The 18886-nt window shown below is 34.9% G+C and overlaps 1 protein-coding gene across 1 annotated transcript; it reads left to right on the top strand.

Moving 5' to 3' along the window:
• The first annotated feature begins 11330 nt into the window (after positions 1-11330).
• On the top strand, positions 11331-18106 carry LOC120089193 (B3 domain-containing protein Os01g0234100-like). The gene is given in 8 exon segments (XM_039046606.1): positions 11331-11378; positions 11380-11505; positions 11631-11711; positions 12538-12569; positions 12700-12862; positions 12967-13173; positions 16991-17081; positions 17175-18106. Coding segments are annotated over 8 exon segments (1506 nt in total). The 3' UTR covers positions 17933-18106.
• Positions 18107-18886: the final 780 nt, after the last annotated feature.

Raw genomic sequence — 18886 nt, 5'->3', positions numbered from 1 at the left:
TATAATATATAAAATAATTTATTTATATATATGTTTATAATGTATAGTGTTGGGTTGGAGCCCAATATTAAATATCCAAATTCTAACTCTAAGTCCAATAAGCCAAACCCAAACTTAAAAAACTAGAAAAAGACCCTAAATTGAAAACCACTTACTGACTAGCCAGACTTGCCATGAAGACTGAAGAAGAGAAGACCTTCAAGCGTGATCCCCTGAAATCTGAAGAAGCCGACCTGAAGAAGTGTGATTTCGTGAGGACTGAAGAAGGAGAAAAGGGAATCCCTAGTCTGAAAAAGTGTGAAGACCCTTCAAGTGTGAAGAAGACCCTTTAAGCGTGAAGAAGACCCTTCGTAGTTCATGAAGATCCTTCGTTAAGGCCCTTCAAGCCGAGCGTTGTCGTGTCCATTCAGGTCTTCTCCTTCATGCCAGCGACCCGTTCTTCAGGCATCCGTTCGAGTTCGAGCCGCTACCAAGCCTGCCATCCGACTTCCGAGAGGTGAGATCTGGAAAGGTAATACTAATACATGAGATTAGTTTGAAAAGTAGATGAAATGATTGGTAAGGATATATTTTGATTGTGTTGTTTTGTTTTTCATTTGAAAAAAAAAATAGACTTGTGCTGTTGCCTTAGATGGCGTCTGCCGAGATCTGTCCGTTCAAGTCGCTGCCATCTAAGATCTGTTGCGTTCAAGCCAGTAAATTTTTTATAAAAACTAGTAAATAATAATAATAATTTCATGTGTATCGATATTAAGTGCTTCGAGTCTTCGTGTATGTTTGAATGCTTTGAATTTTAGGCTTGAATATGTTTGAAAGTACTTTAAGTCTTTGTGTATGTTTGAATTCTTGAATTTTGGGTTGTATATGTTTGAATGTGATGGAACACAAGACATACACAGTGGAATAAGGATCTAATTATACTCTGATTTCTTTAAACTAAAAGGAAATTAGCATGCAAATGAAGGAAAAACAGTAAAATAAAAGTGAATAGAGTACAATCTTTGTAGCTCCCGAAAAAAGCTTTTCCTCACTGAATCTCAACCCGAACTCTTTTAGATCACCACTAGAGTTTACCTGCTATTCTCTGGACTCAGAACCGGATTGTGGGACCCGGTGAATGAAGGAATGAAAAGGGAAAGAAGTGGTGGTTCAAAGTTAATGTGAGAAAAAGGGAATTTTTAGTGAGAATTTTGGAAACCAAAATTATAAAAATTCAGCTTGCTAAAAGGAGAAAAAAGAAGGAAATTTGTTTTATAAAACTTCATTTTTATAAAATAATTACATGCATCTAATGTTTGTAAAAACTCACCAAAAATCAACACCTTACAAAGCACTAAACCAAAGTGGGCTATGTGTCATTCTATAGTATTTACACATAGTCCACTTAAGTTAGTGGGATTATCCAACAAAAATGTTGGATAATTCCATAACTCTAGTTAAGGGCAAAATGATCTGTTTCCATTTGGTCAAAGTCAAACTTTGACTTTCCCTAGTGAAAAAGTCAACCCTTTGATTTTTTACAGTTTTGACCCTCTTGATTAATTTTGACCTCTCGAATATGAATCCACATTCATATTTTCAAAATTCAAATCACATTTGAATATAGAGCGCCATAAAAAACCGATAGTGATATCGCATATACTTGTCGGTTTTAATCCCTTTTCCTAATTCGAACAATTCGAATTAATCCAACATACTGTTCTAAGTTTAATCCATATGAGCTAGCAGGGGGACCTAATAGACCTACAGATCATGGGCTCCAACAATCCGAGATTAACGGGTAAAATTCTTTAACCTAATTAATCAACATTTGTTAACTAATGGGTCATTCCACTAAAGTCCCGTAGTTGCAATCCCTCACTGTAGATATGTTTCTGTCCATCTGATATAACCATAACTAGTAAGTCAATCTTTCACAGGTTGTTCGTGGTCTTGGCTAGGTCAAAATACCATTTTACCCCCGGGAACACTTCTTGTTCCTTCGGTACCACTAAACCTCTAAAGAAAAATTGATTTGTGGTCCAACCAACAAATCTAGTTTCTCTCAACCTAGTGAGAGGGTGGGGCCCCTTGTTCTTATTCCGAAGTCAGCACTTAAGGGAACAACCTATCTACTACCCTTAGAGACGGGTAAGAGTGAAGTCTGTCTTGCACCCTATGTCCCCAGTTATTTACCCGATCTTACCCCTGAAATGGGAGGCTTATTGAGCCAGCGCTGTTGAGCTGATCTCACCCATGTAGATCTAAGGATAATCCTGAATAAATAGGAGTTCATAGTTAGCTCAAGATTGAGATTGAGTTACCTAGGTCATCAAATTTGAATTAGTTAGTTTTAAATAGTAAACGGTGTTATAAAGTAAAAATGACTAAGTCATGGTCCAGTCTTATACAAACTCATTGCATGGGATGCCCCCACTCACATATCTCTATATGAACGATTTAGGATCACATCATTTGTACTAACTACAAAGTGGGCCGCATCCATAGTGTCTCCAGAACAAGGCGCCCAACCTTATCCCTATACTATAGACCATTTTAGGCTATATACTCGAACTTGATCCATGTTTTATGTCATCACATAAAGTTCAAGTCTACATTAAATAGCCTTAGGACCTTAGTTTATTGGATTTCAAGATTACAATTTCAATAACAATTTTATCGAAAAACAAAACAGAGTATACTTATCAATTTACAAACTACGAGTTTTAGGACATAAAATCCAACAAAGTCCCACTTGGACTAAAACTCCTAATGGAGTATCACAATGTTGAATTTAAGTGAGAAACATATGAGTACAATAAACTAGGGCATATACCCAAAAGCTCTCCCACTTGTCCTAGTTTACAAACTTCGTAGACCTAGACTCTGTAGGTGACCTTCAAACACTTTAGCCGTGAGGGCCTTTGTAAAAGGATCAACAATGTTTTGCTCAGAAGATATCTGGGTCACTACAATGTCTCCACGATGTACAATCACCCGAATAAGATGGTATTTGCGCTCAATATGCTTGTCGCACTTATGGCTTCTTGGTCCTCTTGAATTTGCAATTGCACCACTATTATCACAATATAGGGTGATAGGCAGATTCATATTTGGAACGACTTCCAAATTTGTCAAGAATTTCCTCAACCATACTGCTTCCTTTGCTGCTTCACATGCAGCTATGTATTCAGCTTCCATTGTGGAGTCCGCAATACAGTTTTGCTTCACACTTCTCCACACTACTGCTTCTCTATTTAGAATGAACACTGATCTCGATATAGATTTTCTTGCATCTTTATCGGTTTGAAAATTAGAGTCAGTGTATCCAGTTAAGGATCAAATCTTTAGTACCATACACGAGCATGTAGTTCCTCGTTCTCGTAAGATACTTGAGGATATTTTTAACGGTAGTCCAATGATCATATCTAGGATTGGACTGATACCTACTGACTATCCCTACTACGTAGCATATGTCAGGTTTAGTACATAACATTGCATACATCAGGCTCCCTACTTCGGAAGCATAGGGAATGTGTCTCATATCCTCAACCTTTTGAGGTGTCTTAGGACATTGATCCTTTGACAAATGAATTCCATATCTGTAAGTGATGACGAAAAATTAGCTTACCAAATCGTCACGTGTGTCATGCGGGCATCCAACTTCGGTTGCGTTCCATATTCAACTCAATTCTTGTCCTGCTTGATTTGGCTTGTGCCGGACAGAGAAGTTGCGCTTATGCATTGATTCGGGTGACTTATCTTCGTTTTGTCTTGCCCCCACATGTGTCATGCGGACATCCAACTACGGGTAAGTGCCTTTCACAACTTTAACTCTTATCAACACAGGTTTTCTTATTGCGTTGACAGTGGAGTTGTCATTCTCAATTTTTTTTTATGATAAATTAACGCAATGTAATGAATGCAATTCTCTGAGGCTGCCACCCTCAAACTTAGAGGTTGGCAGCATTCAAAATTTGCGGTAATTCAAAATTTCCTGTCATAAGTTTTCTTGCACTCACGCCAAGTATAACGCGAACGCAAGTTTCTCGAGTGATCCGAGGTCGAACTCAGGGACTTGTAGCTAGACGTATGCGGTAATGTGTATGCGACAGTTGAATAAAAGAATGATGGAGGGGTTTTCATGCTAACACTACTCCTACTCCTAACTAACACACAACGCAATGAGAAGTATGAATGAGAGGTAGAGACACGACAACTGTTGGCGTGAAATAAATGGATGGAAAAATAGATAAAATATGAAGATGTCTTCATCGCAACCCTTAAGATTGACCACAAGGGCAACCTCAGCCAATGCAAGCTATGCGATCATGCTACACACACTAGAGACTAATTCAGGACGCATGCGATGTGTATACGAAAGGGTCGAGATGACCGCATACAACCACCATATCCTACTTCTTGGTACATGCAATATCCTCTCCGTAGGGTGCATACGCTGTGTGATAGCAAACGGAGCTTATTTCTAAGTTCCCCATTCTTGCTTATACATTCCAATCCGCTCTCTCGAGTCTTAGATTTGGATTTTAGACTACTCTTCCAAGTATGCCTAAATGATGAATGATGCGCTTATAAGACAAGGTAACCGCATGAACTTGGCTTACGCAAGATTATTCCTATCTCTAGTGAATAATAGCTTACATTGCTTGATGCGACTAACCACTTACCCTCTCGGACAGTTAGTTGTTGCTGACTTTACTCATAGACAAGTGTTACATCCACCTATAGACAGGCATTGCTACAGCTTCACACCAAGCAAATAAGGTTTTCTCACACACTCACGCAACGCACACCTCTCGGTGGTTTGCTACATGCTTCATATCTCTAATCCGCATGACTAAGTATGCGACACTCTAGCAGTCTCACTAAGTGATGCAATGAAATTTAAGGATGCTAAGTAAAGAAAGATGAAGATGGAATTGAAGGAAACACAGAAATGCATTGAACACATAATGTATAAATTTCTTAATCCAAATTGTAATACAATACAATATAAGAAGAGAAGAGAAAATGAAAAGACCACTTGGAATCAATGTCTTACTTCCAGCAGATGTGTGTTAAGGTTGCCAGTGGTGCCATGGAAGGGCAGTGGAGCTGACTCTCTCGAGATCTAACTCCCGCGAAGGCTCCGGTCGTCACTCGGAATGGATGAAGGAGATGAAGAACTCTCAAGCTTCTTTCTCACGCGTTAGTCTGGATCACAGGGATCTGCCCTAAGGAGAGCCTCAGGTGAAAAACCCTAGATGATTGAAATTCTGCTCAGCGACTTCTATTTATAGAGCTTGGATCGCCGACAGCATTTATGGACTACTCTAATTCTGACATTTGTGGCGCATTAGTCCTTTTCTGAATCTTTGCTGCTAACGACATGGTAGGTGAAATGTCAACATCATCTTTTGATTTTCTCGAGATATGCGTTGATGCATTCATTCCACCAACCTTGCGTTGATCTCTCTATTATGCGTTATCGTGTAGCCGCAATCGTGCAGTGACCGCATTCGCTTGATTACCACAACTCTACACGATGACCGCAATCGCTTGACGATCGCAACTCCTATGTGATGGACGCATGCGGCTAATTACCATAACACCCATGCATTGATCGTATGCGTTTGCCTTTGCGATGCATGAGATCGTCTATACAGTAGCCCGGCTTTCGCTTTGCGTCCACTTCCTGTGTTAGCTACAAAAATAGACAATTGAACGCATAATAACGCATAATAATGGGTTAGCCGAGATTCTCAATGCTGAACGCCGCAAACTCATTTTCTCATGAATTCCTAACGTAATTGCCGCATATCCTGCTTAACAGCCTTCATAATTCTAAATAAAAGGCCTAAGATGATATGCATTTCTGCATGTCATCAGTAAGGTAACAAACCTCTTTTGGAATTCTGCATCTTTTAATTAGACAACATTTTGTCTATATAAGTTGCTTGAGACATGGCTAGTGTTTTGTTTTTGTGGTTCCGAATAATCTAAATCCTGAGAACATACTGCGCATTTCCTAAATCTTTCATTTGGAACTGCATTGTTAGCCATTTTTTTATGGTAGTTAGGTAACCTACTTCATTCCCAATGAGTAGAATATCGTCAACATATAAAACTAAGAACGCTATAGTAGAATTGACGATCTTCTTGTAAACATAAGGCTCGTCAACATTCTGTTCAAAGCCATAAGATTTGATCGTAATATTAAATCTTATATTCCAAAATCTAGAAACTTGTTTCAACCCATAAATGGATTTTTGAAGCTTACAAACTTTTTGTTCTTGACCTTGTGCAATAAACCTCTCTGGTTGAGCCATATAAATACTCTTCTCAAGATCGCCATTTAGAAAGGTTGTCTTGACATCCATCTGCAAAATTTCATAGTCATAAAAGGTGGCAATGGATAAGAGTATTCTAATCGACTTAAGCATGGCAACGGGAGAGAAAGTTTCTTCATAGTCCACTCTCTTTCTCTGGGTATAATCCTTTGCCACAAGTCGAGCCTTAAAAGTCTGTACTTTACCGACTTGGTCTCATTTTCTCTTGTAGATCCACTTACAATCAATTGGTTTTACATCATTTGATTGATTTACAAGTTTCCAGACAGAATTGAAGTACATAGACTCCATTTCGAGGTCCATGGCTTTGACCCACTGATCACGGTCCACATCTTTCGTCGCCGGTTTATTGGTCGATGGATCCTCTATGCCGTCATCAGGTATGACGACTTGTGTTTCTGTTAAACCCAAGTAACGATCAGGCTGATGAATAACCCTCCCACTACGTCGAGGCATTCTCAACTCTTGAGAAGGATGTGACTGACCAGATGCACTAGTTTTTGTGGCTGATGAACAACTCTCCCACTACGTCGAGGCATTCTCAACTATATTTTTTGTGGTTTAACTTTTTTTTTTGTGACATTATTTGTTAATTACATTTTAAATGTAGGAATGAATAATACTCACAACTATGGATGAAATGATGCCAAGAAAGGAGAAAGATTTGAATGTGAAGTCATCGGTGAAGAGAGAAAGATGAGCAGTTTATATATTTTAAATGTATAAGACATTTGTCTTTAATTGACTTCCTTTTTCAAACTTTTTTAATTTTAAGTTGTGATCTTATTTAATAGATTTGTGAGTTTTTAAATTGTGTTTATTTCATAGATTAGTCTATTATATTTTGTTTATTTTTTTGTAGGCTAGTAAATTTTTAAATAAAATCACTTGAATTAAAAAATGAGGAATCTGATAAACTTATTTAATGAGTTTGTGAGCTTCTAAATTGTGTTTATTGAATAAATTAGTATAAATTTTGTTTATTTTTTGTGGACCAATCAAATTTTAAATAAAATCACTTGAATTAAAAAAATGGGGAATCCCTACGAGGAATTAGTAAGGGATTCCCCCGGGAACTAGTAGGGAAATCCCCGCGAGGAAACGAGGAATGGGACCCTGCGGGGATCCCGTTTCCCCGATGGGGAATCCCCGCCCCCGTCCCCGCCTTCAAATGGCAGGGACAGAGGCGAGGATTGTAGTGAATTTCCCCCACGAGACGGCGGACAGGGGATCCCCCCACGACCCTATTGCCAACCCTACTTGCATTTGAAATCATATTGTAAATCAAAATTTAACAACATATGAATGATAGAAACAATTGTATTATTGTTATTAATTTTACATCAGGACTTATGTGTATTTGATAATTATGTTTTATATATTAATGCATGTTATATATATTTTTTGTTTTATATAATTAGATTATATTTAAACTATATAATATGGAAAAAATAAAAGGAAAAAAAAATACAAAAATGAAAAACAAGAAATAGCTATCAAACAAATTTTATTTTATTTTATTTTTAAGAAATAGAAAACATGGATAGTTATTATTCCCGTTTCTTGCTCTTAAAAAGAGGAAATAAGACACAAAAAACAGTAAACACGAAATGGACACGTTATCAAAGAGACCCAAAATATCTAATTCCTTTTAATGAAGGGTGCATAAAAGATGAGCTATTGATATACTAATTACTATTTTTTGAATTATTATTATTGTTATTGTTATTATTATTTTAGACAATTTAGTTGTTTTGGTTCAAGTTTATGCTTTCTTATAATTTTTTTAAAATCACAACTAAATTCAAGAGTATTTTATGAATTGCAGGCAATGTGTTTTTTAAAATTGCAATCACCTACTTTTCTTTTTAAATCTTATTTGTCATCTTTATATTCTCTCTATAATGTTGATATTGACAAATACCTTTTTAAACTTTATTTATCATCTTTATGGTTTGTTATTCATATATATAATGTTATTTGACGACTCAATTAATCGTTGGTCGATGTTCAATTTTTTTTCTCATTCTTTGGTTTCCAATTACTGCATATGCTATTTCTTCATATCTAAAGTTGTTTGTTAATCCTCGGTGATCATCTTCAATCTCTCTCATTCAATCCGTTGTGACATTACTTTACTTCTTTTACTTGCATCTATGTCATTTGAAATTACCTTATTCCTTCAATCTCACTTTAATTCGAACACATAAACATAATTGATCCAACAAACCAACAATATTGAACTCGTATATATATTATTCAAGAGCAGAAAAACTGAGATTCTATACGTTAGAATAATGTAAGTGGCGTAGTCTAAAAAAAAATGAATAATGTTCCTAAATCTATATCACAATAAAAAATAAAAAAGAAAGAAAAAGATGTGAGTTTATTCTCAATTCAAATTCGAGTTCTAATTCTAAAGGCCAAATTCTAAGCTCTTAATTCCAATTCCAAGTGTTTAAAAAGGAAAAAAAAAAATTATGCTATCAACTTGACATAACTCTTTTCTTCAATTCAACATACATGTTTGCTTTGAGTTGTTTTAAAGATGGTGTATTGTAACGACCATTAATTAATATATTGAATTCTTTTTGGGACTCGAACTACAGATCTTTTAATTAAGAACACTTACTTTTAAATTATGCTAGTTAAGCTAATCTCATTTTGAAAAAGTAACCTGCTGAGCTCTTTTCAGTACAATGCAATGATTTATAATGTCGGCATTCTCACTTATTTTAATAAATAATTAAAAATAAAAAGGATTAGATTGGTTAAAAAAAATTGATATGTAGATTATAAATTAACATTCGATTAATTAATAGCTTCTCTAAAACAATACCTTTTTCGATCTCGACTTGGGTCAAAGGTCTAAATTAATAATTTCGATAAATTAGTAAGATAATTTTCCTTTTTGAAAAAACCGTATAAAATTTATGGTCTCTTCAATATAATAAATTAATAATTCTATAAAATTACAAATATAACTAAGACAACTAAGTAAAATATATTTCAATTCTTGTTTGCTTCTTCTTAAAATTTAAATCTAGTTGTGTTTCATCTCTAACTATCCAAAAGCTTTGATGTTGTGTTTTCATCCATCTTCATCCACATAGACCGAAAAATAAAAAAATCAAACCGATTCAAATCGATCCGATGGTTTGGTTTGGTTTTTTAATATAAAATTAGACATTTTGATTTTTATTTAGAAAACCAAAGAATATTGATTCGAATAGTTTTTTTATTAGAAAAACCAAGCAAAACCAAACTCATCCAATGATATATACATCCTTAAAAATAAACTATCTTTTAATATGTTAATTATTATAGTGTATGTAAATTTGTTGTTTAGAAAAAAAAAAAACTCAATTATTAGGTAGCTTGTATGTTTTTTATTCATAAAAGTGCCAAAAAAAGTCAAATTTTAATTTATGAAAAAAGAAATAGACCCAAAATTTTAAATTAGCAAAAATAACCCATTCAAAACAAAGTGGTAACAAAAAAAAAAATAAAAATAAAAATAAAAATATAAAAAACGGAGAACCAAACCGAGAATAAATCGATCAAAATAAAACCAATTCAATGGTTTTATTCTTTATTAGACATTGGTTTGGATCTCTTCTTTGTAAAATCGATTGATTTGGTTTGATTCTTGGTTGACCTTAAAATCGATAAATAGAATCAACTATCACTTCTACTTAAGAAGTTGTTGAGGGCGTAAAAGTTTAGTTGTGTCTCTTGCCTTCTCAAAAATTAGCTCTCCCTACATATGTACACATTCTTAGTATTGGAGAAACCATTCGTAAAAGGAACCTTCTCCATTGTTGGATATTTTGCACATTAGTAAGTTCGCTGAAAGGTACTCAAATGATCCCTTGAGTGTGTTCGATATTGTACCATTGACTAAGAATGAAAGTTTTCATCAATCCATTATTGCAAGGTCATAGTTGATTTTCGACATCTTTTAGATGTGAATCCATGATTGGTTGGATTTGATTTGAATTGACAGTTTTTTTAACACGAACCTCTTGGTCCTCAGTACATACTCATGTCAATTGAGATGAGTTCATTTTCACAATCTAAATTAGCTAATTAGGAATGTTTGATGTGGTTGATTTTTTTACCATACTCATGAACTTGCATTAAGTTTTAACTAGTATTGCTGAACTTTGTTTTTTAGGGTATGTATTGTATTTAAGCCACATTTATCAAACCGTAATGAAAATTGGTGTAATCGAAATTTCATTGATGGATGAATCGTAATATGTCTAAATTGCAAATACAATTGGATTATTTTTTATCGTGTTTACCTATAATTATGAATCTATCCACATTTTATTGTTACTATTTGACCCTATCGATAACGGTAACAATAACAATAATGATAAAGGTAACAATAAATATGACAAATTCATAATTTTCATACTGTGACAGTAACAATATTTAATGATAGTGGGTCCTACGTAATTTTTAACCACAATTAAATTAAACATATTTTATTCCTAAGTTAGATACATGATTTGATTACAAATTTCAAGATGACCTCACATCTCACCATAATTATGGAAAACAGATAAACAACAACAAATGTAATCAGTTGGGGTCTACTAGATTACTTTTCGATATGCGATTCAGACACTATTAATTTATAGAGATTAGCAGAGTTCAAGGATATGATAGTCTTAAATAAAATGATAGTTTTGTAATTAACTAAAAAGACAAGAGTAAGATTGTAAAATATATATATATATATATATTTTTCAAACATGAATCCAGCGCCAATAACTTACAACTCCCTAACAAACAGGCTCCGTCAATCCAGCTCTTCCAACTTGAGAACACATTTCCCATTAAAACCAAAAATGAAAATATATCAACAAAATTTCATTTTCTATATAAGCAATGGTTCTAATTTCATTTTCTATATAAGCAATGGTTCTAGTTCATCTTCATTCTTCTCCATTTGGTTCCCCCCTCTCCCACATTGCTTGTTGCGTAATCACAATGCTTAATGGCTATGGCTTGTTGATCTTCGCTAAGCCTAATGGAGCATGAAGGCAGCGGGAAGAATGCCATATCCTTGAAATCTTCAGCGGCAGTGGCGGTGGAGGACGACGACGGAGGCATGACGCTTGCTCAGTTGGCCAAGAGCCCCAGGCATAGGCTTGCTTCGTCTTCGGTCTGTATCTCTCTTTCTATTTCTCTCTCTCGGAATGGATTCTGATCGCTGTTCTGAGATTTAATTTTTGGTTATGATCCTCTTTGTCTTCGCCATTAACAATAGGTGATCCGCATTGGTACTAGGGTAAAGCACGGAAGCAAATGGAGGACAATCCGATGCTTCAGAAGGTTAAGAAGAGACTTGCGGATTGGAAAACTAGCCATGTGAGACTCCGTTCCCCCCGTCTTTCATTTTCTTCTTTATATGTATTAGGACTAGGGGAGATAAGTTATTTGTACGTAGTAGCGATCTGGCGGTCTTTATCTGAAGAAATCAGATTCCTTATGCAATTTCGGTATGTTTAGGAATAATTTTGAAATGATTATTAAAATCGCTTTTGTCATTTTCAAAATCACTAAAAAAAATACTTTTAATCATTCGAAATCAATTTTAATGGTATGACCATTGTGTTAAAAAGTATAATATTAAAAATTGAATTGCTCAAAGTGATTAAAAGTGTGTTTTAGAGTGATTTTAAACATCATAAAAGTGGTCTAACCATTCTAAAATCACTCCCAAACATATACAAAATAGACGAGTCGAATTGATATTTAATACGGGAATAGAGTTCTCAAGCAAAATATAATGATGATGACTACCGATTCACGTCCATATATGTGAAGAGTTGGGATTTGGTTTATTTCCAATGGCAGGGTATTCTTGTAAAGACCTTTTAATATCCAATGGAGATACATTTTCTTTTTATCCAAGTGTTCTGTTATCCCTTAATCTTGATTATAACTGGTTTGTAAAGTGGAATGTCCCATATCATATCACTCACTTGCATTTTTGGCCGTTTTCATGTCATCGTGTGAACCTGTTTTCAAACCATTTTAATATCTTGGTTTCACTTTATTTCTAGTGCTAGTGGATGAAATCCTGACTCCATTCATACCCTTTCCCCCTTACTATGCCAATTTAGAATTATTATAATTAGTGTTGGACTTTTGGGAACTCACTGATCCAAAATTCTTGTTGATGCTTGAGCAGGCTGTAACGGGTCCTGGAGGGAAGTTTATGAGGTAGGTCAATATGGCCTATGGTTTGTGTCAGTTGCTGCGTATGCGTGTATGCATGCAAAATTGTATAGACATACAAACAAAACTACCATTTAAATATAACCTAATCACAAAAATGTTTTTGTTTTTGAAGCTTTGAGCAAAATAAGGCAGCATATGATGAGCAATGCTCTCCTGGTGAATTTAAATCATCTGCCGTGATGCGGGCACTTGAAGTTCGATCAAATTTGGAACAGGAATTTCCTAGCTTTGTGAAGTCATTGGTCAGATCACATGTTGCCAGCTTATTCTGGATGGTAGGCTTCACAAGAATAAATGATTTTAGGTTGACTTGTATAATTGATAAAGTAACTGGTGGCATTTCCAATATATCTATATTTTTATCTTTACAAAATAACAGGGGCTTCCTGGGGCATTCTGTAAGTCATACTTGCCAGCAAGAGATAGTACAATGACTTTAGAAGATGAAGCAGGGAGACATTTTCAAGTAAAATATATTGCACATAAGACAGGGTTGAGTGCTGGATGGAGACAATTTTCTGCTGCACACAAGTTACTTGAGGGTGATGTTTTGGTCTTTCAACTAGTAGGGCCCACGAAATTTAAGGTAAAATCTTGAACTATTACAATTTTTGTGTGTTTGATGTTCATCAACTTGTTGAACTCTGAATATGATCATGAATGAGATGATATAACCATAGTCCAGATATCATCCGTTCTAATGAGATGATATAACCATAGTCCAATATGACAAGTTGGACTACAAAATGGAGTCCATGCTATAGAAGATTCATAGGAACATATGAGATGGAGTAAAATGATGGTAGTTCCTTTGAGAACTTAGTTTAATCATTTAAATATGTCAGTTCACGTGTGTACTACTTTATTTTGTTGGACAGTGAGTTAGGTCAACATTTTGTTATGTATTTAGTATAAATATTGAGATGAGAAAACTAACAGTACAATGTTTGAGTTTAGAGACACCTTCCAACGGGTCCATATCAGATCATTATTAAATTACAAAAGTTCAAGTTATTTAAAATTCAAACATATTCTTAATAACATTCACCACAAAAAGAAAAAGCCAAAAACTTGTGCTTTAACTATGCCCCAATTCAGAACTTCACTCTTAGATACCTTACAAATTTGAAGGGCACTGTGTGCAAAATCTTAGAATCAATCGTCTTCACCATACCCCCGAAAAAGCTTTTGGATAAAGTTTTCAGCATTTCTTTGATTCACTTTTCCACTTAAAAGCAATGTGAAGCCTCCAATATGGTTTATGTGTACAAGGAAAAAAGTGGGCAACTGCAGTGGGGAAGCTAGGGGGATCGATTCTGTTATGAGGGAGTATGAGTGTATGTGCAAGTTACATGAGGCTGGGGAGGATCTTCTTTAATCCAGATAAAAATGAAGTTCATTAGACCTGAATCAATTCAGAGAGGTATGAAGAAGCCTGTGTATTTGCACTTGTATTGGAAGAGGGCAAAGAGCCAATATATATAGGTGAGTACATGAAGAACTTGACTAAAAGTAGGGAAAGTAAACAGAAATAGGGTACAGCAAACGCAATTTGTTACAACAGTAAAGAATAGTCTAATATTCTCCCTTAAACACATGAGAGTGGAGAAGTCATGAGTTTTCCACGACAAAGTAAGGTCTTGGAAGAAAGAGCTTTGGTAAACAAATCAACTACTTGATCTTTGAAGGAGACAAAACGAACAATAATATATTCGCGAACAATTTTCTTGAAGAGTGTGATAGTCAATTTCAATATGCTTCATTCGAGTATGGAAACAGGATTGTTGGCCAGAGATATAGTTTATAAATTGCCACACCATAAAACAAGGGTGCCTTTTAGGTAAACATTCTCATCATAGAGCAATTGGCAAAGCCAATAAAGATTTGTCATAGTGGTAGCGAACAATCAATATTCAACTCCGGTAGAAGAACATGAGACAATTTGTTGCTTGTTGGCAGACCACAAAATGGGAGTCTCAAGGATAGCGACAAAGCCAGATGTCAACCGATAATCAAAGGCATCACCAGCCCTATCAACATCGTGGTGAGAAATGAATCACTAGGTAGAAAGAGAATTCCAAGATACTTAGTACCACATTGTTAGTGAAGAATATGTTTGACTGTTGTGAAATGAACAACAGTGGAAGGCTGCATGAGCTGATTCACACGATTCACAACAAAAACAATATCAAGTCGGGGTGGATATGAGATATTGGATAAGGGGTAACATCATGGTAGGCGGGAGTAGTAACATGAAGATCAACAATAATAGACATGGAAGTGAGTCACAATTTGGTTGAACCAATTTTAGAAGAAGTGAGGAGATTAGTCAAGGGGTGAATCTCCAAACGTACAAAATACTATATGTAGCCAAGATCCCAAATTTGAAACTCACATGCCCAGTAGTTGGGCTAATGTGGAGATATATGTAGAAGGTAAATTGAGGAAGAACCAATAAAGCACACAAAAAGAGAGGAATTAGCAGTGGAGGTAGCAAAACCAATCCTCAATATGTAGGAGGTAAAAAGCTCCAACGAGGCATGTGGGCCTGTTTGAGGCTATAGAGACTTTTATGCATGGAGCATACATTACTTGGACATGATTTATCACTAAAACCAAATAGGCTGAGTCATGAGGCAAAAATACCGTTTCTCTTAATGTGTCATGGAGAAGGCTTTGTTGACATCCAATTGATGTAGAGTCCACTAGATGACCAGCAAGAGCCGAAATGACATGAATGGCAGGTTTCTGAAATGACATGAATGGCAGGTTTCTTGATGATGGGGCTAAAGGTTTCGTCAAAGTCAAGACCTTTAATTTGATGGTAACATTTTGCACCAAGACGAATATCAAGGATTATACATGGTTTGAAATATCCACCAACAGCCAACCACATTTGTGGCAGAGTCACGAGGAACCAATAACCACGTAACTTATTCTTGGAGGGGAATGAACTCTTCAGCCATGGCTTATCACCATGCTGGATATTTGGATACGCCAGTATATGAGGATGGAGATGTGAGTATAGCAGAGGATATAGCATGATGTGGAACATTATGTTTCACGATCCCAGATTTGGCTCATGTTTGAATAGGATGAGCATTACATGGGACATCTAGTGAAGCGGAGCTTGCACGAGGTAGAATAGCTGATGGTAAATCAGAATGGACAGAGAAAGTAAAGTAATGGAGTTCGGGTATTTTGTTAGTACTTCTAATGGTTATGATACAACCCACACCTCTAGGAAAGTTGTGTTTTGAAGGGCTGAGTAATGTGAGAGTACTGGTTAGGGGGTTGTATGGAAAGGCTAGTATAATATTAGTAACAGCATAATGGTAATTAGTTAGTATTGTCATGGTTATAAATAGTGGATGTTAGAACCTTAGAGGGAGTAGAGCATTTTGGTGAGAGTTTTTATTGTGGGATTTTGGGAGAGAGAGCCCTCTCGAAAGGGAATTAGTTTATTGTAACTGCTTTTGTTATTGTGTTTATGTGGTGATAGTTTCTATTATAAGGGTAGGGAAAATATTTTGTGATGGTCTGTTAGAGTGGCAAGTGGAAAGTTGAAGGTATTCAATTACGTAGCTGTAAAGAGTAGCCTTATGAGCTAAGAATCGTCTGTTCTATTACACTCGATGCAAATTCTTAGATGGCGGTTAGATAACACACTCCATGCAAATTCTTAGATGGCCGGTTAGATAAGACCACATTTCTAAATTGCTTTACATGGCAATCATTGATGTGAAACTAGTTTGTACATTTATATGAATTGGATTTGGTTAAATATTAATACTAACAGTGTGTTTGAAAGTTTTTTTTCTCAATATTCTAAAATTGCTTTCAACTAATCAAAATACTTCAAAATTTTCATAATATTTTTAACAAATCACGAAGATAGTTAAAAATATGTGAAGTACTTAATTAGTATTACTTAATTATTAGGTGCTTATATGAAGTACTTCATTAGTACTATTAGGTGCTTATCTAAAGAGCATTTCATTAGAATCTTTATCATTAAAAGCAATGCAAAACACATTCTAAACTTATCAAAATTTTCACTGTTTTAAATGAAGTTATAAGAAGATAGTCATTTTAGCGACTACGAAGTTTGTGGTTCAAATCCCCACCTCTATTGTACTCAAAAAAAGAAATGATAGTCATTTTGGCCTTCCAGAAAAAATTCTTTTCTGTCGTGAAGAGATCTCATTTATATTTCTTTTCTAACGGCTTGAAATTCTATTTGTGGACTATGTTTGTTTTGAGTCCTTTAATATCACATAATCAGACTTGGAATGAATTTATAGTGTAACTGGACTTCCAAAGTGAAACCTACCTTCTTTTTCATTTTTAATTAATACCAGTAATTTATTTGATTCTTCCCATTAATTTACTTTCTACTGTAGGTTTATGTTACAAGGGCAAGTGATCTGACAGAAGTGGATGGTGCCCTTGGCCTTCTAAATTTGGAGTCTCATACTAGGCACAGCGATGCAGGCAATTCTACGAACTGATACTCTGTTGATAATCTGTCTATTTGCAAACTTTCGTGTGTTAATGAATCCAAGTTCTCTTGAATGTTAACTACAGGAAAAGATACAGATAATAAGGGTGACGTGGCTAGCGACATTTCAAACAAGAAACGTGCAAAGTCTGCTCTGCTCGACACGGCTGAAAAACAGAAAAAGCCGAGCCCCTTGAAGTCAGTTCCGAGAAACCAGGTAGCAGAGCGTCCTGAAAATACCAGTGAAGAGGTTGTTTCAGAAATAGTGGAGGCTTACGACATCTATCCAACAATTCCATTTAAGCACATTAAGAGCTTTGAGGACTTCAACATTATAATAGATGGACTATCAATAAACTCTGAACTGCCAAGAGACCTACGGAAAAGGTATTATAAGCTTTGCTGCAGCCAGAACATGTATCTCCATGACAATCTCATCCAAGGCATGAATCGCAAGTTAGTTACCGGGGTTATTTCCGAAACAATTTCTATAGCCGATGCCATTAAAGCCAGTAATCTATCAACTTCACGAGATGAGTTTTCTGCTTGGGACAAAACTCTCCGAGGCTTTCAGCTCTTCGGTATGAATGTTGGATTTTTACGTACTCGTCTCCATAGGCTTGCAAACCTTGCATATGAATCAGAAAATGCCTTGGATCTCAGAACGTTTGTCGATACCAAAAATGACCAAGTTCATGTGCATGAGGAAATCAGAAATATTGAGACAAAGCTTGTTGAATTGAAGGAAGCTTGTGTTAGATTTGGAGCTGCCATTGATTGCTTAGATTCAAAAGCTGAAGTTTTCAAGTCCAAATTCCAGGAAGAAGTTTCTGCTCCATGGTAATAATATGTAATCTACTCCCTGACATAAAACATTATATTTATTTTTGTATATTCATTTTTTCATTCTTATTTTTAGTGCAATGCTTTGTGCTCCTTTTTAACTAATCTTGCAACAAAATATTTACAAGTAAAAGAATATGTAACCAAACAAAACACGTGTAAGATGACGATTGGATCAAGGGAATGATTTGCTCAATTATGTGAAGTAGGCCAAATATATTCGTTGGTGAATTTAGTTGCCTAAAATTTCACTTTTTTGCTTGTGTCATGCTCTTCAAACATTATGAAAATGTTAACGAGTTTTATTAGAAAACAAATGTATTAATACGAGAAATTGGAGTTTAATAGCCGAAGTCCTGTTGATAATAGTAAAAATAAGGTGAAAAATATCATTTTGGTCCATGTTTTCAAAGTTTATTCAGTTTTAATCCTTATATTTTCAACTGTTTTCCCTACCTTCATTAAATTTGAGTATAGATCCTCAAAGTTAATTTTTGTCGAAAATAATAATAATAATAATAATAATAATAATAATAATAATAATAATTATTATTATTATTATTATTATTATTATTATTATTATTANCAAGAAAATTCAATATGTAAATAATTTTTCTAGATTATACTAAAAAAAAGTTATAGATAACAAAAAAAAAATTAAAAAATCAACAATAAATTAACATTAGGGATTAAATTTAAGAAAATTTCCAGAAATAACCTTTCTCAAGTTTCGTCTTTCAAAATTACCACATTTTTTTAAAAGTACCTGTTACAATAGTTTTTCTTGCTCCATCTCGCTATCGAATTGTTTTGGGTTTTCTGGATGAAATCTCGAACCATTAACATTGAGATTTTGTCAATTTTTCTAAATATTAGGTAATCTTTCCAAATTTTATATCAAATCTTATCTATTTTTTTAAATCTTTCATCCCAAAGATCAAATTTTGTCAAAAAA

Source organism: Benincasa hispida, chromosome 10 (assembly GCF_009727055.1).
Source record: "Benincasa hispida cultivar B227 chromosome 10, ASM972705v1, whole genome shotgun sequence".
NCBI lineage: Eukaryota > Viridiplantae > Streptophyta > Magnoliopsida > Cucurbitales > Cucurbitaceae > Benincasa > Benincasa hispida.
The sequence above is the reverse complement of the archived record's forward strand: the minus strand, read 5'-3'. Positions and strand labels throughout refer to the sequence as shown.